Source organism: Eptatretus burgeri, chromosome 18 (genome assembly GCF_056783735.1).
Source record: "Eptatretus burgeri isolate ZD-2024b chromosome 18, Ebu_testis_v1, whole genome shotgun sequence".
In the NCBI taxonomy this organism is placed as follows: domain Eukaryota; kingdom Metazoa; phylum Chordata; class Myxini; order Myxiniformes; family Myxinidae; genus Eptatretus; species Eptatretus burgeri.
In genome coordinates this window covers 5,888,229-5,906,034 of record NC_140978.1, presented here as the reverse complement: position 1 = coordinate 5,906,034, position 17,806 = coordinate 5,888,229, and the positions used below count along the sequence as shown (strand labels likewise).

The window sequence follows — 17,806 nt, the reverse complement described above, 5'->3', positions numbered from 1 at the left end:
GCCGAAACTCTCGTCTGCGTTCAGTGAGGACACAAAGAGCAAGGATACGGTCAATCGTTGACCTCTTTGGTGTAAAGCCTGACTGCTCTGGACGCTGGTGCTCAAGCAGATGGTGGCGAACCCTATCAAGAATTATCCGAGCAAAGACCTTGCCCGGCACTGAGAGCAGCGTCTTTTATTCCTTTTTCCTTTTTATTGAAATTTATTCAATATTTATTTATTCCTTTTTTTAAATAATATTTTAAATAATATTTTTATTGAAATATTTATTTATTCCTTTATTCTTTTTTATTGAAAGGTAAAGAATAAAAAGGTTATTGGTAAATTTAAAGATGAATTAGGTGGGAAGGTAATGAGTGAATTTATAGGATTGAGATCAAAGTCTTATGCTTATAAGTATATTGATAATAATAATAATATTGAAGGGTGTGATAAGAAGCTAAAGAAATAAAGAATAAAGAAAAATGTAATCAAGGAAACAATAAACTTTAAACATTATTACAACTGTTTAACCTAAAAGAAGGAAGAGTATCGAAAAATGAATACAATAAGAAGTTATAAACATCAATTATATACAGAAGAGGTAAATAAGAAAGCATTAGGAGCTTTTGATAATAAAAGATATATTTTAGAGAATGGAATCAATCGTCTCCCTTAAGGTTATAAGTTAAAGTGTTAAGATATTTAAGTGTTAAGATATTGGGTTGGGGATTTTAGCGGGCTACCAGTGTCTTTTACTGATATATAAATGATAAAACCAAGCAATAACCAAACCAAAGAATGGAGATGTAATCAGCCTTGGTATTTAAATGGGAAACATAATGAGTGTGAGAAATATCAAATAAGTCTTAGTGAAGAAATAACCGGGGTAAAAGTAGATAAAACAAATAAGCGGATAAATTTAACGACAAATAAGTTGGAGGATGTAAAGAAAAAAAATTAATATCCTTGAATGGACTGAAAACTTTGATGTTTATCAATTGAGCAATGGAAAAACAATTTACTACAATCTCAAAATGATATGTGGCTCAAGAGGTGGCCAAATAAGAGCATTAAGAGAAGTTTATCATTTCATCTCTGCTCAACAAAGATACTTAAACCAAGAACCAAGTTCCAAGCTATTCTTTGTGAATATATTCGATGGAAATGAATGTTAAAATAAAATTAAGTTATTCCCTAAAGTAGAACATGGATAAATATTTGTTGGTTCGCTCTGAATGTAATGAAAATATGAAAGGACTGTTATGTTGGGGGGAAGAAGTGCTTTAACCAGTAAGTCTCACTTTTTCATTTGCTTGTCTGTGAGGGGGAGGAAGTGAGTCTCCCATTTTGAGATTTTGGGGCCTGGGTCAGATAGTTTTCCCCTTTTTCCCAATTCATTTGAATGGGCTCCCATCCATTTCCCCATCGAAGAATCCATTCCCCCATCCCCATTTGAATTTCCCCATCCAAGAATCAACATTTATAATCTCCTAGCATGCATGCATGCACCAGGCAGGCAGGCCTTCGCCAGGTAGATAGCGTGGGTTTTAAATGCTCCTGCCTGGTTTTATATAGAACCCAGTGGTTAAAAAGAAAATGTTGCTGTTTGGGCGCATTTTATTGACCTTCCCCTCCCACTGCCTTACCTTCCCATCATGTTGCCTTCTCTCCACCTCCAGTCATGTTAACATCCTCCCAAATCCCCTCCCCTCTCCACCCCCATGGACATCTCCCAGCAGTCTCCACATGCTGCATTAAAGTACCCCATTTCATTCAATCCTGCACTACCCCCCTCCTCCTTCTCCACAAGGCCCACTACCAAACGCAAATTGAGAATCCCACCCCTCACACTTACCTCCCCCTCCTCCTCCTCCTTGCTCCAATAGATGCCAAAGCATTATGCCATGCCTGTGTGTGAATCAAATACTAAACACTGTAGTTGTTATGAATTGCTGCTAATTTGTATTGGAACACTTCCAAGTTGTGCAAAAAAAAAAAAAAAGAGGTGGTAAATTAAAAATTACAAATGGAAATGATGAAAATTATACTATATAAATCGTCGATTTTAAATGTCAAAAATAATTTCTCCAAGATGATGTGTGCATATAAACAAACCAGCATCACAAGTGTGATAATAATGTAACTCTGGCTTACAAACCTTTCTGCAGGATCTACAGCTTCACCATCCAAGCTGCTCCCTTTCGCCCATAACCCTTTCGCAGCTGGAACATCCAACTCCATTTGCCCCTTGTGCAGAGTGCCTGGCTCTACACAAAAGGCATTGCTTGCTTCAGCACCGAGTGCAAGTCCACCCTCTTCCAGTCGTAAGTCAGCCATATCAGGCTCAAGTGAACTGTCCACCTCCTCCTCACTGCTCAGACGGACACGACTGCTTCCCCGCGTTCCCCCAGCTCCTGCCTTAGTGCAACTACTACCTTGTTTTACTCCCCATGCCAGAGATCCAGACTTGGCAGCACCAACACCTTTTTCCTCAATTCTTCCACCATGACCTGATCCATCAGTCACCACAACACCTGGCTTGCGCCGGCCACACTCCTCCTTAGTCTTTAAGCACGAATCGCCAGGCCGAGTTTTTCGCGATGGAACGGTAACATGACCAACAGAAGAAGGGCGTCCACAGCCCAAGCGTTTGTCTGGTGCTCCACCAACAGGGTTGCTGCAATTAGTAATGCCAGGAATGGGACAGGCCTGCCCCCAATCTATGAAGCAAGCCTCGATAGCTGGTTTGAAGCCCAAGAAGAGACGTCCAAGATTCTTGCGTGATTGACCACGCCGTGCGACCTCGAGCACTCTCAGATGCCATTGGCGCAGCCTCTCAACAATCTCCGACGACCTTTGGGGAAAATGAAGAAAAAAAAAAAGAAGAAAATATTTCAAATCGATTGGCTCTACGGAGCGAGATAAAACAAGGCTGTTAATTTATGATGCAAAATGTTAAAAGTTTTTCTAACTACCTTGGTGCGTTGATAGCTGGATCAAGCACAGCAAGCCGCCACAGCGCTACAATCTCGTCGCACATACTTGCACAGGCATGGGCCGCCACCTCAGACTGGCCACCACCTCCCCCTCCACTATGGCGAGTTGCATGACCACTTGCACTACTGTGCGATGGAGATGTGCGAACATTGTACCACCAAGCTGCAATCTGAAAATATGAGGGAGAAGAAGAAAAAAAATTCTTAATTTTTGGTTTTTAAAGGAAGAAAAGTGTACATTGTTTGGAAATTAAGGTCTGATCTCATTAAAATGACCCGTGGTGTCGACCGTAATAGAAAAAGTTCTGTAAACAGGAGCTGCTTGATTGGAGCAAACATATGACAAGCACGCAAACACACCGCAATGTGATTGTACTTCTCGTAATGACAGGTGTCCATTTAATATATTATAATAATATATAAAAAGGAGCAAACATCAAGTTCCAATATCAACTATCCTAGTTACTGATACATGATCATACCAATATGGTTACTCAGATAAAGCCTTGTACGTAATGTCATCCAAACACACCATTGGCCAAAAGGGGTCATCGACATAGGGCAAACATAAAAAAAATAAATGATGTTAATGCATAAATATGCAACAGAATCAGGAAGCAAGTGCTCACATGTGAATGCCAAACAGGCAGCAAGCCCTTATTGGTGCATCTATATAGCATCAACCTCATTAATCATTGTAAAACAAATGAATAATGCCAACAGATCAAGCTATCATGGGCAAGTTTGCACATGTTTTAGAGCCTTTCAAATTTCAAGGACAAATGACATCCAAGAAGTGTCTAAATATCGTGAATGACCAGGTTCATGCTTTAATATCGTTGGGGATGTATGTTCAGCATGACAATGCCACCATTAATTAGGCATGTGTGATGTAAGGAATGGTTTGTATAACATGGTATTAACCACATGTCTGAGATGACAACTATATTCTCCAGATAGATTCAATCACGCACTTTTGAGATGTGTTAGACTGTCAAGTTAGGAAACGATCATGGGTAGGAATTGACTTTGATGCATCCATCAATCTTGCAAATAAGCAATCTTGGGGGAAGGTGATGAAGTTTGACCTTACTTCATTTGTGTACCATCTTGTAGCATAAATACCAAGTTCTATAATTTATATAGTTGTTAACGCTGGTCATGGTCGAACTCACTGTTGAATGCAATCTGTAATCTATACGTCAATGATATAAGAGCTGCACACAAATTATCAAATCAGCAATCATGGGAAAACCAAATCACCCCAATGAATTCACAAGATTCAGAAAAATAAGTTATCTTGTGGCAAGCCGATTTATCCTTCAGTGCCGATAAACACCCGACATTTCAGGCCAACAATCCTTTCACAACCAATTACAGTTCCATGCCAGTCATCGGCAATCATTATATTGTGTTCACATGCTACAGCAACCCGATGCAAACTATTGCCGAAAGTTATGTGAATGGTCATTTTAAGAACACCCGTTTCCTGATAATAGTTTTTAAAATGAGATGGAACACCATAAGTCAGTACAACTGTCTAGGTTGCTGAGCAAGTGTTGTAGAAATCTCATTGTGTTGCAATGGACAGTGTTGTGCTGTGCTCTGCAAGTGAAGGAAACTCTGAAACTCAGTGCTCCACAAGTGAATATGTACAATGTATGTACAGGATCCATCACGATACTTTGAAACTGCAAAATGATACTATGTCCAAAACTATGTACTTGAGGGAAAATGGCATTTGATAACTTATCGCTCAAGCAATAACATAAAGAACCGATTCACACTTTCTTTAGCATTGTATGACAATAGCAATGAACCTGTTCGCAAGCGAGGCAGAGGTCAGTGAGAATTTCAAGTAGTGGTACTGCATTTGTATCACGTCGTCGAAACATCTCCCGTACAATAGAGAGCAAGTTCCAGATACCCTCGGGCTCACGGCCCCGCAGAGGCCGAAGCAAACAGGCCCATTCGGCTGCTGCTGGTGGCTCAGTGGATGAGAGGTACAAAGAGTTGACATCACTGAATGAAGGGGAAAGCAGAAAGAGAAAATAGAGGATTCAGGATGAAGAATTTTAGTAAGAATGAAAGGAAGGTAAGTACAATCAATGACCAATGATAATGGTACCTGAGAGAGTGGAGGTGGCAAGTTTAAAGATTACTGTTGTTACTCACAACTGAAGAAAATGAATCCTGTTAGTGCTATCTTTGCTTCAATCACTCAATTTTATTTTTGGGCTAATCATTTAGTAGGTGGAAATGCTTAATGACACTTATGCATAATACAGTAGAGATACCTGAAAACAATAGGTGAAGGTCCACAGAACTTGTGCAAGGTTTTCTTGATATTGTCACTAAGGGTATCTTCATCTAGGTACCACGTACTCTGATCAGAAGCAGAAGGGCCTGCAGTCGGGTCTAAAATTGTGTAACAAAAAGTAAAATCCTATAAGTAGATACAAAGCAATAATAGTACATTTACAAAAGTATGCAGACTTTTTTTTTTACCCTTCCAGGCCCTCCCCCTATCCCTCCTTTTCATCAATATATTCCCACTTCCTCCTCTTTCCTCAGCCCCCATCTCTGCCTCCCCTCCAACTCTCAACCTTTCTTTTTACCCTAACCCCATTCCAATCACTTTTTCCACTGCAAAGTTAATCTCAGCCAAAACCCACAAACATATTTTTGTGGAAATGACTCCGAGGGGACAACATTGCTTGGCATAGTTGTTACAACCTTAGTATATGTCTTAGCATAAAAGTGAAGTAATTAATTGAAATATATTAGATATGCATCGCTTAAGTAACAGATAGACGAGCTCTACCTACACTGGTGCTTGTGTCTATAACCGCTTCCTCCTTTACCCTATTTAATGTTTTATCCTCTGTATTTTGTCCAATATTCCTTTGGAGAGAACTGCGGTATAGCGTGCCATGAAAGGTGCCAGTTTATACATCAATTGGTTGCAGGGGAGCTTCAGGGTGAGCTGCGAGTGATGCCTGCGTACGGATTTAGGTGACATCATGGGGCATGGGAAGGCCCGAGGCTTATGAGGGCAGAGCGACCGCAGAAGCAAAAGAGCTCCCTGGAATCTGTGTGGAGGAAATTGCGCTCCTCACCCGCTCCGAGTGAGACAGAGTGACACCCTGCTAAGCGAGAGCCACACCCTCTCCTCTCCAGGGACCCATACATGCAGGACGTGAATGGGATGTTCTCCTTGCAGGCAACCTGGACTGTGACAATTTTCCTGCATGCCTCAACCGGGTTTGTCCCAGATTCTCTTCTTGTCTTGTGACTTTCCTTTGCTATCTCTCATGGTGTGCTTAATCTGCCCTAAAGGCTTAAATAATTAAGGTTCCCGTTCCTCATTGGGACCATGGGCACCTTTGAAACAGTCAGGGGTAAGAGATTTGTTAGTAACATAATTTAATTGCTCTTGCATTGCTTCTCTCTGTACATTTCCTCCCTTTGACCATTGCATATTATATTAATTATACATGGTGTCAGGTGAATTTGGGTTGTAGTGGTCCCTCATTCAGTAATTAGGAAAGGCTGAGTGTTGATTGGCATCAGCAGCAATTAAATACTGCACATCCAAAAAGTGCCACACATCACAGGCTTTGCGAGGCCTAATTAGGATGAAATGTGTGGTGGTAATTGGCATAGCGCTCGGCCGATTCAGTGGGCTCAACCGCACAGCAGCGTGGCAAAAAGACAGTGTGAAACGGCTGGGGGTCATCAAATCAATTGACTTACGGTCACATTGAAACAACTCGACGGACCTGTACCAGGCAACAGGACGGCCCGTGCGAATACATCATGTAGTGGGTCTTTCAGCTTTGATTAGGTAATTGCATTCGGTACACTAATATGCACCCACTCCCTCCAAGAGTGGCAGGGTCATGTTATCATTCTCTCTGGGGTATATAGATTATAGTAGATCTAGACTCAGGTCCATTAACATTCTTGGGTCCTCAAGAACGCTGGGGTTCCTCCTTTTCACTTTAGTGTTAAACAGAGGTTGCGAATGTTTAAAACGAGGTAATCACAAGTGTTTGTGGTTTATAATTTTTTTTACTTCTGGTAGTGTTGCCCAATGAAATGCAATGGTATGCTATTTATACACATTAACACAGTTATTGCCAAAGGAAAAAAAACCACTTGGGGAGAGAGGATATTATTAGTTCTAGAATGTAAGACATGTCACTGCACTCAATAGAATACAAATCGTTTTGTTATTGATTAAAAAAATGATTGTTGTTCATGGGGAAAAATAAAATTAGGCATTGTAAAGATACCGGTCTAACTATACTCAGGGTGTGAGGAGTGGGAGAGTCATAATGAGATATTCATCACAGCTATATTGGATGATGAATTCTGAATAATACACAACACACAAAGAGGAAGATCAAAATAAATAAATAAATAAATAAATCTCACCCTCCCACTCCCCTCTCCCTTCTTTTAATCAAAATGTCTGGGGTACTTATTAGGCATGGGCCATGCCAGAAAACAAACTCCTCAGACATGTATGTGCATCACGTTATATGCTGCGCACGTACGTGCATGCTGTGCTGCCAATTGTGTCTCGGACAATTGTTAACGGACAGATGCGCACACACACGGACGGATGCAGGCATGCTGAGCTCGAGCTCCTTTTATATTATAGATTAATATTGTTTTGTAATAACAATGTTATGCTATTATTATGAATGTTGTTATTACTTTTGTTATTAGAAGCAGCCTTGGGAAAACACCACGATTGGCTTTCTTAACACGGATATACACAATAACACAGATTTCACCCAAGGTGGAAAATCCCCTTGGAGGAGGCAAATTAAGTCTCCAACCTCTATCATGTGACCCATAATTCTCCCATCAAATTTGGATAAGATTGGATCAGTAATGACCAAATGTATCATGATAAAAAAAGACAGAAAGACACCAAATTGTGCACTTTAGTATGGCTGTAAAATCTGCAACGATTACATTTTAGAAAATGCTGAGTGTTTAATACTATTTCCGTTTTTGAAGTGTACCAATACATTGTACCGAAATCAGGATCTGTTCATTACTAAACATTGTTTAGAAAGATGGACATCAATTAGGTATCTTCGGTATAGTTTCTGTTATTTCCATTTTAATATCCCGATTAAACAACAGAAGCGGAACAATGTAGTTCATCAAAAAGGGGGAAATTCAAAGGAATACTCACAGTTTTATTTCAAAAAAAAAAAAAAGACTGATTTAAAGGACCATGATGTGGATGCAGAAAAAAGGTAATAAACAGTTAAATTGTTGTAATTTGGTTTTGTAACTCCAATTACTGGAAGAGCCTTGTCTGTGTGTTGAACTTGTGTAATTTTGATGACAAGTCGGCCTATAGCTGTGTTGTTGGTAATATCTGGTTGGTTTGGTCCTTTATAGTGATCTATCCATTGAAGAAAGAGCGCAGACTGTGTTGGAATGTAATTTAATAATTTCTTAGTATTCAAGAGATCCTGAGTTCTTATCCCATCCTATGAACGTTTATTTATTTTTAATCAAAACGAATCAAAATCTTTACATGAATTGTAAAGATTCTGAAATGATAAACAATTAAATAACTTATTCAAATCAATTAAAGTTATCCACTGAGCCCATTGTAAGAAAACATCCTAATTTGACTTTCATTTTGTTGTCAGACTCCCCCGGTGTGTACCCCGGTCAGAATAGGTACACCGTATCCCTGCGTGTCGTAAAAGGCGACTAAAAAGGGTTGGCATCAGGAAGGGCATCCGGCCATAAAAAAAAAAATCGCCTCAAAAGGAAACCATGATGAGTACAACTGATGGGCAGGGTACAGCCCGAAGTACCCCGTGGGGGTCCTCACCCCCTCTCGTTAAAACTCAAGGTGGGGAACCCGATTGAAGCAAGGGAGGAAATTTTTCCATTTATGATGACCAATCGTCTGATGCCCCACGTGGAGATCGGTTTCTGAGGTTTGGTACATGGAATGTAGGGACAATGACAGGGAGATCTGGAGAAGTGGTTGAAACATTGGTCAGAAGAAGAGTGGACATATGTTGTGTGCAGGAGACACGGTGGAAGGGAAGTGGTGTGAGAATGGTGAAGGGAAGGCAGGGGCAGAAGTACAAGTTTATGTGGCAAGGGTGCCCGGAAGGCATGCATGGTGTTGGTGTAATGTTTTCTGAGGAGTTTGTAGACAGTGTAGTGAGTGTGACTAGAGTGAGTGAAAGGTTGATGATGGTGAGAATTGTGATCGGAAATCTCTTGGTGAACGTCATCTCGGGATATGCCCCGCAGGTCGGTCGAAGCGATGAAGAGAAGAACATGTTCTGGTGTGCGATGGAGAAGTTGATGGAAAATGTGAAAGATGAGGAAGTTGTTGTGGTTGGAGGAGACTTGAATGGACATGTGGGAAGGAGTCCAGACGGTTTTGAGGGAGTCCATGGGGGTTATGGACATGGTGTGAGAAATGGAGAAGGTGAAAGGATCTTGGAGTTTGCTGATGGAGCTGATTTGTTGCTCTGTAATACTCAATTCCAGAAAGCGAATAATAAGCTTATTACATACACGTCAGGTAGGTCGACGACAACCATTGACTACCTGATGGTGCGTCAGTGAGATAGGGGAAACCTCCGGGACACAAAGGTGATCCCAGGGGAGGAGACTGTTTCGCAGCACCACCTGGTTGTCTGCGATATAAGGGTGAAAGGTGCGTGGAGAATTCGGCGGGTGAAGTACCAACCGAGGATGAAGGTGTGGAGGTTGAAAGAGGCGACAGTGAAGGAAGCATTAAGAGAGAGGCTGAGTATGGTTGAAGATGATGTGGTTGAGCTTGAAAGTGGTTGGATGTCAATGAAAGATAGTCTATTGGGAGCCGTTGGTGAGGTATGTGGATGGACAAAAGGACCACTGAGGCACTTGGAAACATGGTGGTGGGATGATGAAGTTGGAAAGACGATTGAAGAGAAGAGGAAGAAGTTCAAGGAATGGCAAAAGGCAAAGGATACGGTGGAAGAAGAGGCAGCGCATGAAAGTTATAAGGAAGCCAAGAAGGCTGCAAAGAAAGAGGTTGCAAAGGCGCAGGAGGCCCATAGGAAAATGTTTGGAGAACACTTGGATTCGGAGGAGGGTAAGAGAGCGGTATTCAGGATCGCAAAGCAGATAGCGAGAGAGAGGTTTGATGTGATGGGGGTGAGTTGCTTGAAGGATGAAGTGGGACAAATTGTTGCGGATTCAGATGGAATTAAAGGAAGATGGAAGAGATATATGGAAAGGCTGTTGAATGTAGAAAATGAATGGGATAGAAACATCGAGAGTAACCCAGTTTTAGGACCAGCAGAGAAGATAACTGAGAAGGAAGTTGAGGAAGCTATAAGAGCAATGAAGAGTAGAAAAGCAGGAGGGGCGACGGGAGTTGTGGGAGATATGTTGAAGGCAGCGGGAAGTTGGGGTGTGAAGAGAATGACAGAGATCTGTAATCTGGTGGTGAAAGAAGGCCGCATTCCAGTGAATTCGGAACTGAGTACCCTCGGCCCTCTGTACAAGGGGAAAGGTGACCCTCTGGACTGTGGCTCCTATAGAGCAATAAAGTTATTGGAGCATGGAATGAAGGTATTGGAAAGGGTGTTGGAGAAGAGGATAAGGAAGAAGGTAAAGATTGACGAAATGCAGTTTGGATTTATGCCAGGAAGAGGAACGACAGATGCAATTTTTATTGTAAGGCAGTTGCAGGAGAAGTACATGGAGAAGAGGAAGAAGTTGTTTTTTTGGTTTGTTGATCTGGAGAAAGCATTTGATAGGGTCCCACGCGAAGTAATGGCATGGGCATTGAGGAAGTTAGGAGTGGAGGAATGGTTGATCAGAGTAGTGATGGCCATGTACGAGAGAGCACGCACAGCTGTAAGGACGAAGGATGGGAACAGTGGTGAGTTTGAGGTTAGGGTAGGAGTGCACCAGGGGTCGGTACTAAGTCCACTTCTATTTGTAGTTGTGATGGAGGTGCTGGCTCGGAGGGTAAAGGAGGGTTTACCGTGGGAGCTGCTGTATGCAGATGATCTGGTGTTGATTGCAGATAGTATGGATGGACTGAAGGAGAAGATGAACAAGTGGAAGGAATGTATGGAGGCAAAAGGTTTGAAGGTGAATATCGGAAAGACGAAGGTGATGGCAAGTGGTAAAGCATGTGGTGAGGTGTAAAGGACTGGGAAATGGCCATGTGCTGTGTGCAGGAAGGGTGTCGGAGTGAACTCCATTCAGTGTACAATGTGTGCTGAATGGGTTCATCGAAAATGTAGTGGGGTGAGAGGGTCATTAACGAGTGTGGCAGCTACATTCAAGTGTAAGGTGTGCATCGAGGGAGCAGCAGATGAAGGAATTGTTGAGTTGGATCTTGGAGATGGTGTGAAGCTGGAAGGGGTGAAAACATTTTGCTATCTCGGAGACATGCTGAATGGAGAAGGTGGATCAGACTCTTCGACGGTTGCGAGAGTGAGATGTGCATGGAAGAAGTTTCGGGAACTGAGTGGCGTGCTGACGAAGAGGGGAGTGTCGTTGAAGCTGAAGGGAAAGGTGTATGCTACATGTGTGAGGAGTACGATGATTTATGGGAGTGAGACATGGGTACTGAACATGGAGCAGCAACAAAGGCTGGAAAGGGTGGAAATGCGAATGGTTCGGTGGATGTGTGGAGTATCGTTGAGAGAGAGGAAGACAAATGATGACTTGCGGAAGATGATGGGAATAGAGTCTGTGATGGAGGTTGTGAAGAGAAACAGGTTGAGATGGTTAGGTCATGTGTTGAGGAAGGATGAAAGTGACTGGGTGAGAGGAGTGTTGGAAATGAGTGTAGTCAGAAGTAGAGGACGGGGAAGACCGAGAAAAACTTGGCTAAATGTGGTGGAAGAGGAAATGTGGGCAAGGGGATTAAGAAGGGGAGATGCAGAAAACAGGGTAAAGTGGAGAAGATTGTCATGGGGCCCGCAAGGCTAACCCCCGCTTTAGCGGGGAAAATGGCCTTTAAATGCTTGTGTGTGTGTGTTTGTTGTCAGACTTGTGTGCAAGGGAAGTGAACACCAAGGGGGCTTTGAAGATGGGGGCCATCAATCTGTGTTTACAGAAGTGGAAGACATGGACAATGACGATGAAAACATAACAGGGCAGAACAGAACAGACAAATAAGATTTTGAAAATGACAGATATAAGCACACATGGTGAACACCCACAAAAAAATGTTCCCCTTGCTTTGCTGGGTGAAATTATATTTTTCAACACAATGTAAATTTTTTGTGCCCTCCCTCATTCAAAAATCCTGCATCGTGCCCCTGGTACTTGGGTTCAGGGGAATAACATTAAATGCAAATATTTATCGGGCACTGCAGGATAAATTTTCAAACATCTACATATATTGTAAACGTTAGGTTAGAGGAACACCATTTTTTGTTACTTGTGGGTTAAATCTGTGATTAAATAAATCTAAACAGATATTGACAAAGCTTTAGAAGCAGAGATAAGGACAATAAAAAAAAAACTGTACACAACAGAATGAAAACGTTTTACTGCTGGCCATTGTTTCATCAGCCAGTGAGCTTACATCAAATTACAAGCAAAGTCATCGAATCAATCATTGCTTCCAATGTCAAATCTTCCCGTTTTTAAACAGCCTGATCAATCTCTGTCTATCAGTTTGGATTGTCTCCATAACTCTGGACATGCTTTTGCTCCTCCCTCAGCAATGGTTGGAGGCCCTCAATCTCAAAATAGAGAGAACAGGACCTTCTCCCTGGAGACATCTTGGGCATTCTACACAGTCCAGCAACCTGCTTTGCTTGCTAAGCTGTCTCGCTTTGACATAGAAGGCAGACTTCATTCCTGCATTTCTGACATGCTCCACCCACACAGTCAAAGTGTTGACGTCAATGGAACCCTCTCCTACCCTCTCCCAATGAAGGCTAGATTTCCTCGAAGTAAGCGTTTTGAGTCCAGTGTTGTTCCTCATATATATTAACGACCTCTCCGATGCTCTGGAAAACCCTTTCCTTTTTTGCAGATAACTTGACATTGTGTTGTTCAGTATCCCATTCCTCTGCTAGGGAGACAGCAGCTGCATCCCTCTGTTGATCTGAAAATGATTATACTCTGGTCTGTTAATTAATGGAACATGCCCTTCAATCCTAGAAAATCTCAGTCTCACCCGATCGCTCCAGAAAGATTATCAATCAAACCCACCAATCCATTTCCTTAGTCATCCACTGAAAGTTCACTGTCTTGAATTTTTCGGCCTCTGCATCATCAGTCATGATCTTTCCTGGACCAACCAGGCAGCAAAGCTGGCCTCCAAAGCCAGCCACAGACTGTGTCCTCTGTCCATAAGTCTTTCCTTGGAAAAAATCAGAGCTACTCTCAGTCTACAAGACCTTTGCCAATATCTCAATCTCAATGGAGCACTGCTTTGCACCATACCAGCATCACAAATCTTTCCTGGATTCTGTGGAATCTAAAGGTCTCAAAATTATTGGCATCTCCCATGATGAAGCTGAAGTGCACGGCCTGTTGCTTTCACATCGCAGGCTGGTCAGTTTTCTACTATCTATTCTCAAACATTGCTCCCTCTGCTTTTTCAGTCCTCTGACCCTACCCAGCAACTCCAGCATGCACACATTCTCCCAGGAACCTGCTCCGAAGTAACCTTCCAAAGCTGTGTGGTCGTCTCAAATTCTGATGCATTATTTTTAACCTCCGCCATCGAAGATCGGAGGTTACTGTTTTCACCCCCTTTCTGTTTGTTATCTTGCCAAAACGAAGTTTGTGCAAGATATGTTAGTCCGCTTGTATGTTTGTTTTTTTTTGTAATCACGTATAAAAAATTCTGCAGAGCACAGTTATCATTGCAAATTTTTGTAACTTCGCATATCAGAGGCCTATAGAGGTCCCTTTCAGCGCATAAAATTTTGAAGGTCAAGGTCACTTTGTCGCAAATCAGGGGAGTCGACGAAACCCTTATTTTTTGAGTAATTTTGATCGGATCGTCTTCAAACTTTATGGGAATATAGTTCATGGTCTGGCGCTCATCTGATTAATATTTGGTGGCGATTGGCCTTGACCTTCATGGTTAGCACCTGAGGTCAAACATATTTGACCCCAAGGTCAAATTTTCAAGTTTTAGGAACCATATCGTGTAGTACCTCAAATTGAACACCTCGATGAGTGCTTTCGAGATATGTCAAGCTTGAGACATTATGACGTCATTTGGTGACGTTATGAGGCAGACGCATATTTTTCATGGTTACTCTGTAGAACGATTCTCATCGGAATCTCTCGTAGGCAGATATTCCTCAAGGAGTCGCTCCTGGTGGATAGCAGCTCTGTTCACCTCAGTTTGACCTTAAAGAAGTCACACGTGGTCACCTTTTGGCAAGATACGGGTCACCCTGCGGGTGACATTGGTTTATTTGTTTGTTTGTGAACAGTATTACGGAAAAACTCCTCGACGGATTTTGACGAAACTTGGTGGGGGGATTAGGTATGGTCCAAGGATCATGCCATTAGATTTTGGACTTGGTCCAAATTCCAATATGGCGGTTATGGTGGCCATTTTAAAAAATATATTTGATTTTTTTTTTTTTGCATTTCTATATGTTTAAAGTGATTTCCAACCCCCTCCCCCCCAAAAAAAAAATTGTTGGAGAAAAAAAAATTTGCAACTTTTTTTTTTTCAACAAAATTTCGATTTTTTTTTTTTGCATTTCTACATGTTATAAGTGATTTCCAACAAAAAAAAAAACATGCCAAAATTATAATTGCGGCTGATTTTGGAACTTTAGGTGGATATACCCACGTAAAATCAATTTCTGTCTCAAGGAATCTAGTCATGACGAATGAATTGAGAATGTAAAAGTTAAAAGTAAAAGGGAAAGTTGCAAACTATAACTCTGTGAGCACTGTTGACGTCAAATTGAATGAATATGATATCAGGTTCACTTGAGTGACCTAGCAGTATTGGCGGCGGAGGTTTTGCACTCTACCGAGTGCTCCCCCTCTAGTTATTACCTGTAATAATCTTTGCTAACTCAACCATTTCACTTGCTAGTTTCAGTGCTTTCTCCCCTCTTCCACTCCTCATTCTCCTCTTTTTCCTGTTCGTTCATTCCCTTGATGTTTATCAAACTGTTAGTTCTGTCTTGCTCTTTCAACAATGAGTGGCAAGGCCAAAACACCTCATTGAGAGCCTTGCTCCTATAAAGAAAGAAAGAAACAAAGAAAAAAAAAGTCAAAATGAAAAAGAAGAAAAAGAAACTACAGAAAAGTACAAGTTCATCTGTACTGATATTTTCTGGAGGTCCATTCTTTATTGGTTTGGGGAAATACTTTTTCACTCCCTCTTCTCGCAAACCTATATCACTTATGTCACCATGTAATATAGGTGCATAAAGGGGGGCCTTATTCAAATATCTATCAAACCTTAGAAAAGATAATGAAATAACAAGTGCATTCATATTTTTTTGAGATTACTTCGTTGAAAACACAAGTGAGTTTGTGATCATTCGTGATCGACCCCTTATCAGATTTCATACAAACACACATAACAAACAAGGACAAAGGAAATCCAACACAAAATTCAGCCCATCATGCCTGCGTGAACACGACACTACTCCATCCACACAAGATCCAAGGAAGAAAATGCAAAAAAATGTTTTAAAATAATGAAATAATTGTTTTTGCTTGTTTATTTGTTTTTTGGGGGGGGGGTTACAGTTTTTGTAATATTTTTTTACTTTTCTTCCCCTCAGGGGAGGGGGCATGGACTTGCTTAAAAGACACACATCAACCACACAACCCCCTTTGACAAGACCCCCACCAACAGCACTCCGTACACATGCACACAATCACCCATCAATGCTGAAACGACCTAAAAGTCCTATCAACATCCCCATACCCCTCTATCTCCATAACTTCCAGGTACCTATCCAATTCCAATTTAAACTTATCTACTTTTTCTGCTGCCACTACCTTTCCAGGGAGACCATTCCATGCATTCACTACTCTCTGAGTAAAAGTTCCCTGCCCTTGCTACCATATTAACTCTCTTCTTTACTCTCAAGCTATGGCCCCTGGTCCTATCACTGTCAACTCTGTTGAATAATTCATCTGTACTTATTTTATTGATACCTTTCATAACCTTAAACATCTCCATCATTTCTCCTCGCACCAGCCTTATTTCCAGTGAATAAAGTAGTCTCCTTCAGCCACTCCTCATACTGTAGTTGAGTCGAGCTAGGCCCGGAATCAATCTAGTAGCCCTGCGCAGAACCCTCACTATGGCATCAATGTCCTTCCTTAGTTGTGGTGACCAGAATTGCACACAATATTCTAAATGTGGCCTCACTAAATTCCTGTACATTGTAAACACCATCTCTTTTGATATATGTATATAAATTATCCCCCTCCAAATACAACCTAAAACCCGATTTGCTTTACCAATAGCTGCCTAGCACTGTGCTGACAACTTACCTCCCATATCTATACCACTCCCAGATCCTTCTCTTGTGTGACACACTCCAAAATTACCCCTTGCATCCTGTAATCGCTATTTTCATTGTTCTTCCCCATCCACAACACCTTACACTTGCTCAGGTTAAATTCCATCTGCCAATCTTCTGCCCAATCTATGCAAGTATCAATACTTTCCTAGGCTCGTACTTTTGCAAAAGAAGAAACAGCTTCCTTGGGCATAATTGGCAAGTAAAGCTAACGTCCTTACAATAGAGATTAAACTCGACATTTAAGTAAAAGGAGGTAAAATATAACAACTTGTTAGCAAACAGGTATACCACAGCAACACATGACAGGAAGTCAACTCATTCAATGCACAGGTGATACTACATCAAAATGTTGTTTTTAACACCACTTCACACAGGCACGATGCCACATGGCCGAGCATTTATATTAGTAGATTTAGCCACTCAAGTGTGATTAATGCCAGAAGTTGCACTTATCATGGAAAAGTTGCAAAGTTGCACTAATGAGTAAACTTGCAAAAAAGTTGCTCTTATAACTCCCACCCACTGCATCCTCAGGTAAAAAGAAAGCAATATGTTTGTGCTTCACGACATGGGAGTGCCGTGAAAAAAAGTTGCAAAAGTTGCAAAAAATTGCCCTACTAATTACATTCAAGTAGCTTCCATATCATTGCCATTTTTATGAGAAGCCATTTATTTATTACACTGCACAGAGAAGTGGAGCGATAATTGAAAAAAAAAATCTAACACCAACTGAGGGATGGCAGGATGGCCTCGAGGTAGGCACTCACACCTCTAATCTGTCGAGCCAAGCTTTGAATCCTGAACCAGCTATAAATTGACATCCCGGTGTTTCACAGCAGGGTGATTCATCAATGTGTGTGCTGTCCCTCAGATGGACGTTCAACGGGATTCACGTCTACCAGAATTTGTTGGTGGACGTAAAAGATCCCACGGTGTCCTTCGCAAAGAGTCAGTGAGCTATTGCCAGCACCATAGCCAAATTCCAAATTCCTACCCTGACTACTGCTGGGAAGGAAATGGCAAGTCACCCAGCCGAACTCGTCAATAAACTGCTTTGGCAGAACTGACACTCGGCAAAAATAATGGTACATCACATCAGAACAGAACAGTGATTGAAAGAACAGAGGCAGGAGTATGTGCAATAAGTGTGAAAAGGACCGAGGAGTAAAAGGGAAAGCGAACGAGTGGAAGATGTAAAATATTTGCAACATTATGATGCCAGCAAATACAACCCGTCACTTCGCTGAAGGTGATATTGAAGGCCCTGTCACACCTTGAAGA

General features: G+C 41.6%; 1 protein-coding gene across 6 annotated transcripts in view; it reads right to left on the bottom strand.

The window, feature by feature from the left end:
• ZSWIM8 (zinc finger SWIM-type containing 8) overlaps positions 1-17,806 on the bottom strand; it is a 273,025-nt gene that overhangs the window by 101,727 nt on the left and 153,492 nt on the right. For all 6 annotated transcript variants that reach the window (XM_085863632.1, XM_085863633.1, XM_085863635.1 and 3 more), the window contains 4 exons: positions 5,276-5,396; positions 4,799-5,000; positions 2,958-3,148; positions 2,141-2,836 (listed from right to left, as the gene is read on the bottom strand). In XM_085863632.1, coding sequence (XP_085719758.1) covers positions 2,141-2,836; positions 2,958-3,148; positions 4,799-5,000; positions 5,276-5,396 — 1,210 coding nt within the window. The remainder of the gene's footprint in view (positions 1-2,140; positions 2,837-2,957; positions 3,149-4,798; positions 5,001-5,275; positions 5,397-17,806) is intronic.